The sequence below is a fragment of the Homalodisca vitripennis genome, chromosome 1 (genome assembly GCF_021130785.1).
Source record: "Homalodisca vitripennis isolate AUS2020 chromosome 1, UT_GWSS_2.1, whole genome shotgun sequence".
Taxonomy (NCBI): Eukaryota; Metazoa; Arthropoda; class Insecta; order Hemiptera; family Cicadellidae; genus Homalodisca; species Homalodisca vitripennis.
Window position 1 is genome coordinate 146146496 of NC_060207.1, and position 16005 is coordinate 146162500.

The following is a 16005-nucleotide window of genomic DNA, read 5'->3' on the forward strand; positions in this document are numbered from 1 at the left end:
TAAATGAATAAAAGGTGTTTAAAAAGAGTTTTGATAGTTAAAAGTTTTAGTTTATGGAAGCCTGTAGATCAGACTATGAGATATGTGCGGTTGGCGCAGTAATGACAGTCTGTGATAGTAAATTTGGGAGTTATTTGAAAATTACACTGAATACGCATCTAGACCTCATCCTTATTTTAATACAGAGAAAGATTCATTGCGTATAGGAACAATGGTTTTAAAACACTGAAACAATCTAATTTTGTGCATTATCTAATTATAAATTATTCATGTAATAATGATAAATTTCCAGATCCACGCTGAAACCACAGAAAAATATCTAGTAGGCAGAAGACTACTAGATGTGTCTACCTTGCAGACTGCCCTCAGTATACTGGGAAAGGAAGTACAGCCAGACTACCGACTGCCAGACTCTAGACCAGAGTACAGGAGAGGGCTTGCTCAATCTCTATTTTATAGGGTATGATTACGTAACTATTCAGAATAAGATCAACAAGACAATGTTAAGCAAAAATACCGGAATCCTAGATCCAAGGGAGGTGTGGGTGTAATAATTCCCTACTGAGGCAGTTTCTGGGAAATAACACAATGACTGCAGGACAACTAATGCTTGGGAATACAAAACCTATGAACACTAATAATTTTAGGGAAATATTAAATACTTAAGCACCAGTTGTTTATAATATAAAGCGTGAGAACACATTACACCATACTGCAATCAATATACTATAATCAAACTAATAAATATTCATAAAATATTGAACACCTCTTTATTTTCTAATTTTTATTTTCAGTTTGTATGACGTGGAAGTGCAAGAAGTACTCGCTCTGGTTAGTCTGTATCAGCAAAGGACTGCAAGGTTTGACATAGCTTTACAAGTCGTTATTCAAATATAATAATAGTTCTTTAGGAATGCTTATGGGTTTCCCTCCCTCACAGCAATCCTTAGTTTATGGTAACCTTAAACGATATATATCTTAGGGAGTAAGCCGAGCCTGGTCCTTAAAGTACTATGGTTGTGGTGTTGACGGAGAGTTGAAATTGTGCGTGAGAGACTAAAACGAGTTTCAATGTACACATATACATTTCTTTCGATTTGTTTGAAATATTATTTTATGTGACTGAGAATATCATTATTGATGTGTATTACAATGTATAATGTATGTATATTTTAATATTTTATGTCAAATATATTAAATTTGTATATGCATGTAATTTGTTTTATATGAAGGTAATCCATAAAATCTTCCGGGATCTGATAAAATGTTCTTCTTTGTCATAAAGTTATAATTTTCTCTTATTTTTGCGATTAATAATGCATCCTCTTTTCCCTGGGCATGAGAATATAGTATATAGTGCTCTAGTATTATTCACTTCCAATATTGTGTATGGCCCTTTAGATAAACAGATAAACTTACGAGCAAAGAAGCAAAAAGATCTACATAATTTCCATAGACTATATTGTTACAAATCGGTAAGGGCAAAAAGCAAAAATACTTAATGTTATCAATATATTAAGTTTTCACCATACCTAGTTCGGTTTGTTTTGTGAGTGGGCAAAAAGTGAATAACTCCGATCCAACAGTACTTATTGATGGCGTTGAACCAATTAACTGCAGGGAAGGTTGTGAGCTTGAAGACGGTTATCTCCAGGCAAACAGGAGTTTGACACTGACAGTTCTAGACCTCCTCTCTACCAACCGTTACCCAAACTGGAATAACTTATTCTATGTTGTATATCCAGGTAGTCCTGAGCCTAAACCCCAACAGTGTGAGAGCCCAGTTCCGCAGTGGAGGAGAAGATATCACGAGACCATTGTCTTCAGGCAAACAGGAGTTTGACACTGACAGTTCTAGACCTCCTCTCTACCAGCCGTTCCCCAAACTGGAATCACTCATTCTATGTTGTATATCCAGGTAGTCCTGAGCCTAAACCCCAACAGTGTGAGAGTCCCAGTTCCGCAGTGGAGGAGAAGATATCACGAGACCATTGTCTTCAGGCAAACAGGAGTTTGACACTGACAGTTCTAGACCTCCTCTCTACCAGGCGTTCCCCAAACTGGAATCACTTATTCAATGTTCCGGTAATATTTTAGTTCTGACATGTTCGTAATATGTTACAATTCTAAGATACTCAGTTTGAAAATAAAGCTGTATTAACAGATAATATGATACTTTTAAAATTGTACCTCACCACTTGTTTCGCAGTCTACAAAGTTAAGACATTTAAAAGTAAGATTTAAAAGGAAACAAATGCAGTTCGAATGAAGATCTTCACTATGATCCAGAATCTGTAAACCATTCTGGGAGAGGTGTTTTCTCTACAAAACCAAATTTATCTTTTTTCTAGCTTCCGTGTGTCATACTTAAGATAGTTTCAAATTTCCTATCATAAGCCCACCAACGGTATAATTTGCTCAGATAGACCATTACCGTTGTAACGTTTCAGACGGGTATACAATACTCCTTTACAACGGAGTATCGGAGGACAGAACTTGACGAAAGAGTTTCGCACAGATTATTTTAGCAGATCACCCCATGACCACGAGGTATCCATTGTACTAAGTTGTAAATCTTTGGGATTTTTCTATTGATTTACCGAGCAGATGTACAGACAGACGAACAGATGGACGGACTGACATTTAACCTTTCGATCCAAAAATCAATAGTATTCTCAACAAGAGGACTTTCATAGAATCTTTCTGTTAAGAGTAATTGCACAGACGGACGGACAAGGACACGTTTTTTAAAAAACCTTGTTGACGTGTCCTTAATAATATCTAACCATCTACTTACTACGAGTATTTGTACTTTATGCAATTAATCCTGACACGAGAACATATGATAATGTTATGTGACTTAATTGATATGTTTAATGTTCAAATCAGCAAACCACTGCTTCTTAATATAGTGATTATTATGTTGTGGATCTGAAGATGGAAAACAATTGATTCCGTAACCATATGTCGATTAGATTTTCCACTGAGTTGGACGTTACATACCTACACATATTACGTTAGTCCACATATGTATAATTCAGGGAGATAATTAATAAACATTAACTGATGTAATAGGCTAGTAGTAGCCTACATTGTCGATTTCTTTTCAGAGGGTTACAAGCCTGCAAAGAGACAATATTATGTTATTTTATAATATGAAACAATACTATGAAATATTACAAGCTTGTAAAGCTACACATTATTACTACAATCTTGGTAGTAGATAAGTACTATATATAGTATAGTATTTTATATATATATATATATATATATATATATATATATATATATATATATATATATATATAATTTATAAAAAGACTCACATTCTTTCCTACCTATAAAATAACATTGTTCACATAATATAAGCTGAAAATTTGTATAATAAGTAAGATTAATGTTTTCAAAACCGATATATAATATTTTTTTTTATGTATATATTCTTTATCAATGCTCCAACAAGGAATACTGTAATATTATTGATTTATATCAAACGTTCTTCTATGTATATAGTGATTTAGGAAATTTTGATAGCTATTACTAGATTATTTCAAATATGGAGAAACTAAAGTTGCAATTCAACGTCTTGAATTTATAAAACGATCATGTTTTAGGTGAAGCAGAGTATATTTTTGACAAACCAATAGTTGCCTGTGACTTGCATGCAGCCTTCGTCATCACAAAACATGGACCTGCAGTGTTGGCTGGCTTAGACCCGTCTCGAGCACTTGTGAGTAGTGAGATCTTGGTGCGCTCTACATTTGAAACATAAAACAACTGCCCAACTATTTGTGAAGTTGTTCAGAAACACTTAAGAGGGGCAATTCTTTATCGCTTAGTTTTTCGAAATGTTCGAGCCTCTTGATATTATCCTGTCCTTATGTCTTGGATTACCAACAGAACTGTGGTTTGTAAAGACTATTGTAAAAGTCTTGCCTATAATTTAGGTATGCCTCAAATGTAGGACATGTTTTCTTTTATTGTTTATAAATAATATGAACATAATGTTTATTTTTTTCATTTTTTTTATAATTATTAATTAAGGTCTCATACCTTTGCCATTAAAAAAAACACGAATTATTGTTTTTCTCATTGTTAAGGTTGTAAGAAAAGACCTCATGATTCTAATTTCGTCTGATAAAATAGATCTTATTCATTTATACACTGTTTCAGTTTAACATCTGATGAACAAAAATTGCTTTGCACAGCGAGATCGAAATATTCCAAGAATTTGAATGTGTTCGCAATGTTTCGTCACGATGTGCACCCGTAAACATAGATGTTATTTATGCACTCGGCAGCGTAAGACTAAGATTTATGAAGATATATTTTTCTGATTGTGATATATTTTCTGATTATCGTTTTTATCCGAGTTACGTACGCTATAGAGAAAAATTAATCTTCATTAATCTTGAAAATGTAAGAAAAGTTAATTGGTTATGAATGATATAACATCTACCTAAATTCGTGACTTTCAGTTTTGTAGCAATATCATTAAGAACTAACTCTCAATCGATTTCAGGGTCTGAAAAAGCTTTTCAGGATTTACTCGTACTTGGCTAAATATTATTAGGGGTCCAATCACCCATAAATAAATATTCTCCTCTAAATAGATATAATAAAAATATTAGTTCTTATACCCATAAACTATCCTCTTTGTATTTTATTAATTACTGTAGGATAAAAAGGGTGCGTATCTTGAATGCCCTTGACGTTCTTAAGGACTTTTAACTAATATTCTCTGAACATAGATAGGAAACGTTGTTTTAACAACCATGAACATTTGTTATAGTATTGAATGTATATAATTTCATTTCATTAGAGTAGTTGTGTTTTAACCAAAAAAGGTGTGAAACCAAGGCAAGATTTCCACGTTGAATCATTTTAATAAAGCATATCCATAAGAGAAATGTGCGACAAAATGTATAAACAGTGTAGTAGCTTTGCTAAAACATTGTATGGTCTCTTTAATAATAGATAATTTGCACATTGCAGAAAGTTCCCGGAGTAGTTGCTTTCTTCTCAGCCAAAGACATTCCTGGGGCGAATATATTTACCCCAAAACATGCTGTTATACCGGAGAACGAGCAGGCAAGCTGTTATATTTAAATACTGATTTGAATGATCTTTTTATTCTCAACAAAATAATAGTTACACTCTCTAGAACTCTTAGTAATATTTTCATATGTACTGACTGATAAAAAATAGAATAAATGAAAAAAGAAACTATATAACCTTTGCACAAAATTCTTATCAGGTTGAAAGTACCATTATATGTAGAGAAGATACGTTTTTGAATATATATTGTGCATAAAAAAATGTAATAAAGTGTTTAGCAATATTATTTAAAAGACATACTAATATTCAAGGAGAATATGGTTCAATTTACATGAATAAACATTTTAACTTAATTGTAATAATTACTCTGTTAGATAATAACTCATCTTTTAATTATAATGATATACTGTACATACATTACGCATCCTACATACTTTATATCATATATTGTTTTTTTTAGTTTCAGTATTCAGTAACCAAACAGTCTACATGTCTTTATTGCTATAATGTTATTGTGTAGCGCATAATGAAAATTAAATGTATTGTCTAAGATTTCGTTTTATCAGGTTTCTGTTAGGTTATAGAGATATAGTTAGTTATACATTCCATGCAATTGTTACTTATGAAACATGGAATATTTGAAAGAACAATACAGTTATGAACGTCTGTTGTCATTATAATTTGTAAACAACTGAAACATCATGTTTAGAGAACTGGTATGTATGTCGTATGTCTGCTGTCTTTTCGGTATACGATCATTTATGGTTTTTTTTGGATGAAACATCTAATGGTTTTCCCTACAACACCGGAAGAAGTAAGTAGACACTAGTTATTGATGCGTTATGTTTGAGGAATTTTAAAAACTTTAGCGATGGCAAACATCTACAATTTTATTATCATTGTTAGTTCGAGTTTGTATTTCAAATATATTAAACAATAATTTTATAGAAGTAAATATTGTTTTGGTACCAAAACATCTCATATGTTGAAACTAATTATGAAAATATGTTTGCTTTGAAGCTGTTCGCTGACAAGAATATTCAGTTTGCTGGACAATCTGTTGGCTTGGTGGTGGCCGTCACGCAGGAGCTGGCGGACGCTGCTGCAGATCTGGTGCAGATACATTACAAATCCAAGGTGAAGCCAGTCCTGGACTTGCGGGAGATCGTGAAAAACAACATGACAGAGAGGATATTCCTCAAAGCTGAGCAGGATGCGGCAGCTGTCAAACGTAAGTGACATCTACTGCAATAACATTAATATCGCTGTTGGAAATTTAATAGACATCTAAGGCACCAGAGAGTACCTAGTGGTTCAGGATCAGCTCTTTTACCGGTTTGAAATTTTTAATTATTTGATAGTTTATCTTCAGATCTTAAGACCTTAAACCAGACGATAAACCTTATCTATAGAACATATACCTCATTATTTCTTCTGGTACAAAACCAAAGTCTCTTTGATAGAACATAAATGATCACTTCCTACGGAACCAACATTCCTATATAAGGATTCAAAGACAAGGATGCTTGCTGCTAGACCACAAGAGCCTCTTCTTAGCTTCTTATACTCCATTCAAATGAGTTCTGCGTAATTTTCAGTACAACACTACACATCTTTAGTTATAAAACACATACATATCTCACAGGAAGCATAGGCTTTCCTAGCATGTAATATTATTCCCACAGCAACTCGTAAGTACATTTATTATTTTTTGTAAAAGTTAAATCTAAAATTTTTTGCAATGTTATTAGTGAATGTGTACCATTGTTTTATTTGAGAATTCTCATATTTTTCTGTTACAAAACTTGTAAGTACTGTGGTGAATAAAAAGATTCATTCATTCACATACACTATGATACACGATTTATCTTTGAAAGCCTGGCAATTTTCCTTTACTATTTATTTATTAATAATGTACAGAGATTTCAGTTAATAATTTTAATAATAGTGTACTTAGTGTTATTGCAAGAAATGAATATTTTTTATTCATGCGGAGGTCAAACAATATAACTCAGGCATAAGTGCAATTAAAAAGTTTATTTGCTACAACCGAGGCTTGAAATGATATGTCTCGTACTATTGTTGTCTATACCTACCGCTTCCTGTACTGCTATCTGTGCACTGTTTGCAGAACATAAACTACGTATGATATACTCCAATCTTTTCAAGATCACAATACCATAACCAATACTTCTCCTTCCAGCTTTCCACCCTCAGATCAACTCTCTTCCTTGCGGGTCTAATATTCGTATATCACTAAATAATCCATCGAAGGCCAGCAGAATAACAAAAATAATATAAAAGTATATATATATATGTATATATATATATATGTATATATATATATGTATATATATATATATATATATTTAAAAAGTAGGTAATTTTATAATAGCGTCAACGACCGACACATCCACCTCGCTCTACAGCTCTATACTCAACCTCGTGTCTCCTCTTTTCTTTAGACGTTCCACAGTGCAGACATGATTGGTTGGCCAACTGATTTAAGTCTGCCAATTGGTCATCACAGTTGCAGCCACAGTCACAGCCACCGCTTGTCTTAGCATTGCGTCACCAGTTACAAGTACAAGTTGCCTGTATATTAGGCAACTTACATATTGTTTAAAAATAGAATCAGGCATTAATTTGGGCAACGCACCTACTGACGTGAATTATGATTCAAAACGTAAATTGCATATTTTTTATATTTGTTACTGCTTATATTATTTAAATAAAATTTTAATTTCAAAATTTTGGGTATGTACATAATAATGAGATAATAAAATCTCAATTACGATGCCTATAATATAAACATGGAACTGTTTCTTTATTTTCAAGCACAAATAAATGCTGAAAATAATACATCAATAGAAATTTTGTGTTTTAATTATGTGTGCTATTCAGGCTTGGTTCTAAAACAAATAAAAAAAAACTTATTTGCCAGATATAATTAATATATCAATGTGTTTAGTACAAATACTGTATAAAGAAATGCGAAACTGGAAATAGTTTTAACCTTAAAAATAATTAACTAACGTTGACATTTCAGCTGATGTAAAGAAGATTGTTCGAGGAGACTTTAAAATGAACGAACAATACCATTTTGCTCTTGAGATGCTGACCTGCCTCTCGGTGCCGACAGAAGATGGCCAGGAGCTGGATGTCTTCTGTACCACACAGTGGCAAGCGGCGGTCCATGAGGCGATCTCTTTATTGCTCAACATCCCTCAGAACAGGTAGAAGAGAAGTAACTAAATTACTTAAAGTTACTACTCAGTAGTAACTTTAAGATTTCTAATTGACTCCTAAGAAAGGGGCGAAGTCACGCTTGCGCTCCTGATGCTCAACCTGTATGCAATATCAGAGTGGTTGTACATTTTATTACCCAATCAAGATTCTTTTAAGTTTATTGTGACCGCGTTAAGTAGAATGTTAAAAATGTTAGTATAAATAAAGTAGGGATATGCTGGGTACATCGCATGGGACTGAACTCTCAGTCTTTAAATGTTCAGTATCAATTCTACATTAACATATAAGTTACAAAAAGCCAAATTTTAATATGATCCGTCCAAAGTATTAAACTTTTTTCTTATTTCACTGTTGTCCCCTAAAAGGGTTTGCTTCTGGTTGGTTTATATCTGAGTACAGGATATGCAGATGTTGTCATTCACCTATTCTGATCAGCCTAATTGATATTCAAAAGCGGCATATCGCTAACAACAAATCTCGAGTATTGGGGTTAAAGGATAGCTTGATCGATATATATATATATTACTAAGCTATAGGATCGGGGTAGTGAACTATATTAAGAACTATGGGAGAGTTATTATTTACTAAGTCGACAGGCTCCCTAAGTGTTAAAGGTTTTAGCAAGCTTAAACATGAGGGTTGAATCCGGATTTGTTTGCTTTGACTGCAAGCTTTAGTTTAGCCTCACTTTCTTCCAAGGCGCTATGGCTGAGATAGTGGCCATTATCACGTTACAATGGCTGAGCCATGGAATACCACCTTGTTACAGCACAAATTTCTCACATATACCCATTTTGAATATCCTGTATCTCCTGATATAACACAATATGACCTTACTAGATTAAATAAATTAAGAATTGTTTCAACGAATTGTAGGATTTGTATCAAATAAAAGCCCTGAAACAAAAATCTTTTTCCGTAGAGCAATGAACATGTATGATATAAAGTCTGAGTAAATCATAAGATATATAATATAATACCTTTGAAGGTTAAATTTGTATGTATTGCCGCCATTTTATTTATTTATTTATTCTTCCAACGAAATTACACCAGTAGTACACATAAATAAGTTAAAACACATAATAGTATTTACATATATAATTAAATAACAAACAATGTTAAAAATAAATAATCAACAAAACAGCGAATAAGTAACAAATATAAGTAAGTTAATAAATAATTAACAAAAAGTTAAAACAACAAAGACAATAATAAATAGTTAAATATAAAAACGAGCAACATTAATAAATGTGTGGTATATGATAAGAACTAAATAACAACTAAGTGATAAAACAATTTGTAAAATGCAAAATTAACAATGCACTAGCAACATGCAAGAAAAGATAAATAATCAGGAACATGCGTAAACATAAATAATAATAACATATTAACATTAAAATAAACATTAACTAAATCCAACACGCGCGCGCCCGTGTGTGTGTGTGTGTGTGTGTGCGTGTGCGGGTGTGTGTGTGTGTGTGTGTGTGTGTGTGTGTGTGTGTGTGTGGACAGGCTGATAGCTAGGTATTTACAAGGTATTTTGTTTAGGGAAGTCGGATTTACCTTTTCTTGGTTTCGATGCTTGTCTCTCATACATTTAAAATATGCAAAAATTCCTTTTACGTTATGGCAATTCTCCAATGTACTTGAAAATACTTGTTCAAAAGTTGTTCAAAAATTAAGATGGAAGACAAGTTTCATCCCTGTTTTAATGCCAAATTCACAAGAAATTATGAGTTCAACCAATCCCTCTGCCCTCCTTTTGAAAAATTGGGATCCCCCTCTCTCAAATATTTGACCACTATTATTTACAAAATTCAATACAGATATAAGTGAATCAGAAACTACGTTACATAAATTTAAAGAAATGAGATTTAATCACATTAGAAATAATAATTTATTAATTTTAATCTTACATGACTTTTACAGAAGGAGCACATTAATATGTATCACTCTGTTTTAGAATTAACATGAGATTACGTCGGCTTGGTGGAGCCTATGGTGGCAAGTTGACACGCGGAAACTTTGTCGGAGGGGCCTGTAGCCTGGCCGCCTATCTTCTGCAGAGGCCTGTCCGTATGGTGGTCAAGCTTGAGACAATGTTCGAGACGATCGGAAAGAGAGATCCTTGTTTGTTTTACTATGAAGTAATACACACAAAAGTTTCTAGTTATATTGCTTGAATTGTGTTACATTTTGTCTGCCTCTAAAAAGACTCATGTTTTCATTATATTTGACTACGGACCTATTTACACAGTTCAAAGTGTGCGGACGTATTAAAAATATCAGATGATTCTATTTAATTGAGGATAACATGTTATCAACTTCAAATCATTTTAGTACTTGTTTAAAAAAGTAAAGATCATGAGACTTTTATATAACTCATGTTTTAAATAACTCATAATCTTGTAAGGTGTATCTTTGCCGAGGAAGTTGATAGACACCGTTTATAAAGGGAGCATGGTTTATCCAACAATGGCTTCCCTAGGCTTAAAATAGCGGTAGAAACTAGCTCAATCCCAGCAGATGCCAAAATACAATGTAATAGTATTCTCATTTCAGGCATTTTACACGTTTGTTATCAATGCACATAGAGCTACAATCAAAATATAATAAAGAAACCAGATTAATATCACATTCGATATTAGTTAAAAATATAGATAGTACCGTCAAACAGGCTAACTTGGGACAGTAGGTTAACTTGGGACGGTTTTGTTGTTTTGTTTATTTTTTTTTACTGCTCCCCACGTGGAGTTGAGTTAATGAGCTTTGAAAGAGTTTGAGTGTGCTGTCAGTGTATTGTTACTGGTTTTTCATCACATTCTGGACTTTTAATCATCAGGTAAGTGTCATTCAGTAACTAAAAACATGTACTTATAATCTTATCATTAAAATTGAACCTTGCAAAACTTTGCTTGTACACACATTACTCTTAAATGTATTAGGGTTTTTGAATTGGTTCAAAACATAACCTCAAATATGTAGTACACTTTCAATGTCCTTGATCTTCCAGTGCTGCCAACTTAATTGACTAGTAAAAAAAAATTCCCACAGGCACTGAGTGGTCTAACTTGGGACAGTGTCCCAAGTTTACCCTGCTCTGCCTTTTTATGTGTATAAAAGTGTATAATAACTAATAATGTGTTTTATTGTTCCAGATTGACTAAAATGGATGGAAAAAAAGAAAAAGAAAAGAACTTAAAAAAGAGAAAATATAAAGACTTTGATTCATGAACAAATGGAAAAGCACTTACGGAAGTTGGAAAAAGGCATGTCCTTTCGTAAAGCTGCTGAAAAGTTTGGTGTGTCGAAGTCAACTTTAAACCGATACAAAAATGAAAAAAACACTGGGAAGGTTGGCCGTCCATATGTGTTTGATCAAGAAAGTGAGGAAAGTAATAGCAGAGTGTATAGCTTTGGGCTGGAGATTGGGGATTTCCCTTTACCATTTTTGATATTCGACTAGTTGTGAAATCATTTTTGGACAGGCAAGGTGTAAGTGAAAGACGCTTTCAGAACAACATGCCAGGCAGAGATTGGGCTATTTCTTTTGTTAAAAGATATTCAAATACCCTGACAAAGCGCTTATGTCAAAATGTTAAAAGATCCAGAGCAGGTGTGATTGCTGAAAAAACAGTGAATCAGTACTTTGATGAAACTTACAGCAACACTAAAAGACGTGGACCCTCATCTAATTGTTAATTATGATGAAAAACAAACTTGACAGATGACCCGGGAAGAAAAAATGTTATAGTACGGCGTGGAATACGCCACCCCGAGAGGATAATTGATTCGTCAAAGTCCAGTACCTCAGTTATGTTCAGTGCGGCTTCAGATGGAAGCTTATTACCACCATACATAGTGTATAAAGCAGAGAACTTGTATAGCTCTTGGTGTGAAAAATGGGCCAAAAGGTACTGTGTACAAACAGATCAAAAAGTGGTTGGTTTACTATGGAAATTTTTGAAGATTGGTTTTAAAACAATAGTTTTACCCTACTTCAAAAACTTCAAAAGACAGTCCTAAAGTTCTGATTGGAGACAATTTGGCGAGTCATGTTTCGCCTCGGGTTATTGATGAGTGTGTAAAGAACAAAAATAAAATTTGTTTTTATACCACCTAACAGCACAGGTATTTGCCAGCCGCTTGACGTAGCATTTTTCAAACCCCTTAAAGGTGAAGTGGAGAGAAGTTTTGGATGAATGGAAGAGCAAAAATCGTGGAGGAGTTTCAAAAAGATGTTTTCCCTCGTCTACTGAATAAATGTTTAGTTTCTATGGGCCAGGAAGCAACTGTCAACAATGTTAAGTCAGGTTTCAAAGCATCAGGTGTTGTTCCTTTGAACAGAGATCAGGTTTTAAAGAGGTTGGCTAAGAAAAAAGAGCCGCAATCTAAAGACAGTGCAATCAGTGGTTCTAATCACTCTGTCATTGTAAACAGCTTTGAAGCTTACCTTGAAGAGGCACGAAAAAGTGAAACAACTCCACTAAGAAAACAAAAGAAGAAAAAAATTGATGTTGCTCCAGGAAAAAGTGTGATCCAGGATGACTTAAATAAGAAACTCTAGTGAACCTGAAACAACAGAAGCAAAAACTACTAGACCAATCAAGAGAAAAAAAAGCCTACAGCTGAAGAATCCAGTGACGAGGATTCGGATGGACACTATTCTCTTCATGATATGTCTGATGAGATGCACTTTTCCTCTGAGGATGAAGATGTCAGCGAAGAAAAGCAGCTTGAAAGACCAGGTTGTAGTGGTGCGCTGCCTAAAAAAAAATGTTCAACTGCAAGATCTCACTCTTGATTCTTTCGTAGTGGTTGAAGTGTTGTATGACAAGGGAACTAAAAAAAGGAAAGTGTAAAAAAAGTTTATCGGCAAGGTTTTATCTGTTAAAAACTCTGATGTTGAAGTAAAGTTTTTTAGAAGATCAACCAAAGCCATGAATGTGTATATTTTTCCAGAAATCGATGACATTATGACCGTGGATTTCTCACAGATCTTGGAGGAAGTTAAGCCCATCAATGTGTCAAGGGGAAGATATATTTTTCCATATGAAATGGACTAAGTATATAGTTTTAATTCCATGTGTACTATGGAACACTTTGTTTTTCAAATTAAAATAATTATGTATTTCACACTTGAGTCTTAATTTATTTTTTCCACACGTTCTTTGTTCGTTTCATTTTTTTCCCAATGGGGAAAATATAGGACTTCATTATTTACACCATTAACATATTGTAACATTGGTGAATCAATGTTATTTTAGCATGAACAATGTTTACCACAAAGTTCTCAGTCCCAAGTTAGCCTGCAGAGACCTTAACAACTCTTTAACACAGAATTTATATGACTGTCCCAAGTTAGCCAACCTTCAAGGGTAACTTGGGACACAATGTTTTTAATTTTTTTTTTATTAACCTGGGTAATTTAGCGAAAATTTGAAATTTTTTTAAATGTTCTATGTAAGACCTAAGTTTTTACATGAGAAAGCAAATTTTCCACTAAATTAAGAGTAGACATAAAACGGCGGGAAAGTTGAAAACTGTCCCAAAGTTAGCCTGTTTGACGGTAGCTTATTACAGACTTCATAGCATTTACTGCAGCGCATTCAGCCCGTTGCGTCTTTGATTGCTTATAAACATATATAAACTCGTCTGCTTTTGATTCACAAAGTTAGCTGTCCCTTCTGCATTTAAATATTTCCAATTCTACTTTATATCTAATATGCTTTGTTTGGAAATTGCTATAAAACTGTCTACACAGTATTTATAGTTTTACTGTACTTTGATTCAGGGTTTTAAATGATTTGAAAATAACAGTTTGGCGAAAACAATTATACTATTCACTCATTAGGTAATACAATCTTTGCTCAAAGCAATTAAATAAACACATTAACAATTTTAAATATTGGCTTTACAGTCCTGGATTTTTGAAGTGAAATCTTCTTTAGGCGCGTTGAGCGTTTTGGTAGAGGGTAAAATCCTCGGTTCGCGTCACCGACATGCTAATGATAATACTCTATGTAAAACAGCTGATCCCTATCAAAAGACAAACTGGTTGTTGTTCCAGGCTTGTGCAAGCCTACCTTTAGCGTGGTTGTGTTTACTTGGATTGACGGAATTCAATGAAACAAGTACCGTTGGAATTGTAATGTAATTTTTCATTTAATTGGTGTCTAGTAAGTTTTTTATAACTGTACTGGTTTTTTCTAATTTGCTTTTAAAATTTTAACCGTAGACTTGGCCGCGGACTACTAACCTGCATGAAAAAGTTAGTCTCGCTGTGTTAAAACTGTCCCGGCGTAGTATGAAAACAGACTGCGAAAATCAGTGACCTTTACGGCTTCCTCTCGCGATTTAATTTTATTAGTAAATATTTAGTGATCACACAAGTTTTGGAGCCCACGAAAATTTCATTCGCAGTCTGATTGTTCACAAAAGAAGTGCTGTGTTACCATTATACGTTTATTTTATGAAACTCAAGTCTTATATTCAATTACTTAATATAGTGCAAAATGAGTGTAAAACGCAGAGAGATTTGTTAATACAGGTACATTTTTCGGTTTTGTCTATGTTGACATGTGGCATATTGTCTACCCATGCATAAATAAATTATTACTGTTTCTTTAAGTTAAAATAAATAGTATAAAATACTTTTTTACTCAGGAACATATCTAATGGCATCATGTGCATTTTACAGGCAGGAGTTAATGATGAAGGGGAGATTCAATACCTCAATACCAGAGTGTATATAGATGCAGGGTCTACGTTCAATGATCCCATTATACAATACGTATTTTCTGGTTATACAAACGTCTACGATTCGAGCACTTGGTCAACTAAAATGTATGATGTCAGGACTGACAAACCGAGCAACGTCTGGGCCAGAGGACCGGGTTAGTGTATATTCCGTATTGTATTTGTTGTATACGCGATCATGTAGGACTCGAGCACTTGGTCAACTAAAATGTATGATGTCAGGACTGACAAACCGAGCAACGTCTGGGCCAGAGGACCAGGTTAGTGTATATTCCGTATTGTATTTGTTGTATACGCGATCATGTAGGACTCGAGCACTTGGTCAACTAAAATGTATGATGTCAGGACTGACAAACCTAGCAACGTCTGGGCAAGATGACCTGGTTAGTTGAATTGCTGGATACACGAACGTGTTTAACTCGAGCACTTGGTCAACTAACCGTAATATCATACATTAACTAATGTATAATGTTAGAACTGACAAACTGAGCATCGTCTGAGCAAGAGGGCCAAGTTAGGTGTATATTCCATGCTGTATTAACTGGATACACGGCTATGTACGACTCGAGCACTTGTCTGTAAAACTCGGTAAGGTTTAAAAATAAAAGTTTTAAAAAGTGAAAGTAACGCTTAATACAATAATTTATTATTTGTAAGATAAGTGATCTGAACAAAACATAAAAAAACATGTCGTTTTTTAATTTCCAGGAAATTTAGAGGGAGTTGCAATTCCTGAGATCATCATGGATCACATAGCGCATGAAGTGGATAAAGACCCTTTGTCTGTGAGAATGATAAATTTTAATAAGGAATATCCCATACAGGGGTTGGTCGACATGCTAAAACAGAAGTCTGATCTTGAGTCTCGTAAACAAGCTGTTGAACAGTTTAACAAAGTAAGTGTTTACTGTTGTGGTTAAAAAAATGTGCGGTATAAGA

General features: G+C 33.8%; 1 protein-coding gene across 1 annotated transcript in view; it reads left to right on the forward strand.

Moving 5' to 3' along the window:
• The window catches only part of LOC124353553 (xanthine dehydrogenase 1-like), a 47995-nt gene that overhangs the window by 23561 nt on the left and 8429 nt on the right, over positions 1-16005 (forward strand). Inside the window, exons 11-20 of the mRNA XM_046803448.1 lie at positions 293-460; positions 1746-1918; positions 1967-2085; positions 3615-3730; positions 4996-5091; positions 6079-6289; positions 8108-8294; positions 10271-10454; positions 15008-15203; positions 15775-15962. Of these exons, the coding sequence (XP_046659404.1) occupies positions 293-460; positions 1746-1918; positions 1967-2085; positions 3615-3730; positions 4996-5091; positions 6079-6289; positions 8108-8294; positions 10271-10454; positions 15008-15203; positions 15775-15962 (1638 nt within the window). The remainder of the gene's footprint in view (positions 1-292; positions 461-1745; positions 1919-1966; positions 2086-3614; positions 3731-4995; positions 5092-6078; positions 6290-8107; positions 8295-10270; positions 10455-15007; positions 15204-15774; positions 15963-16005) is intronic.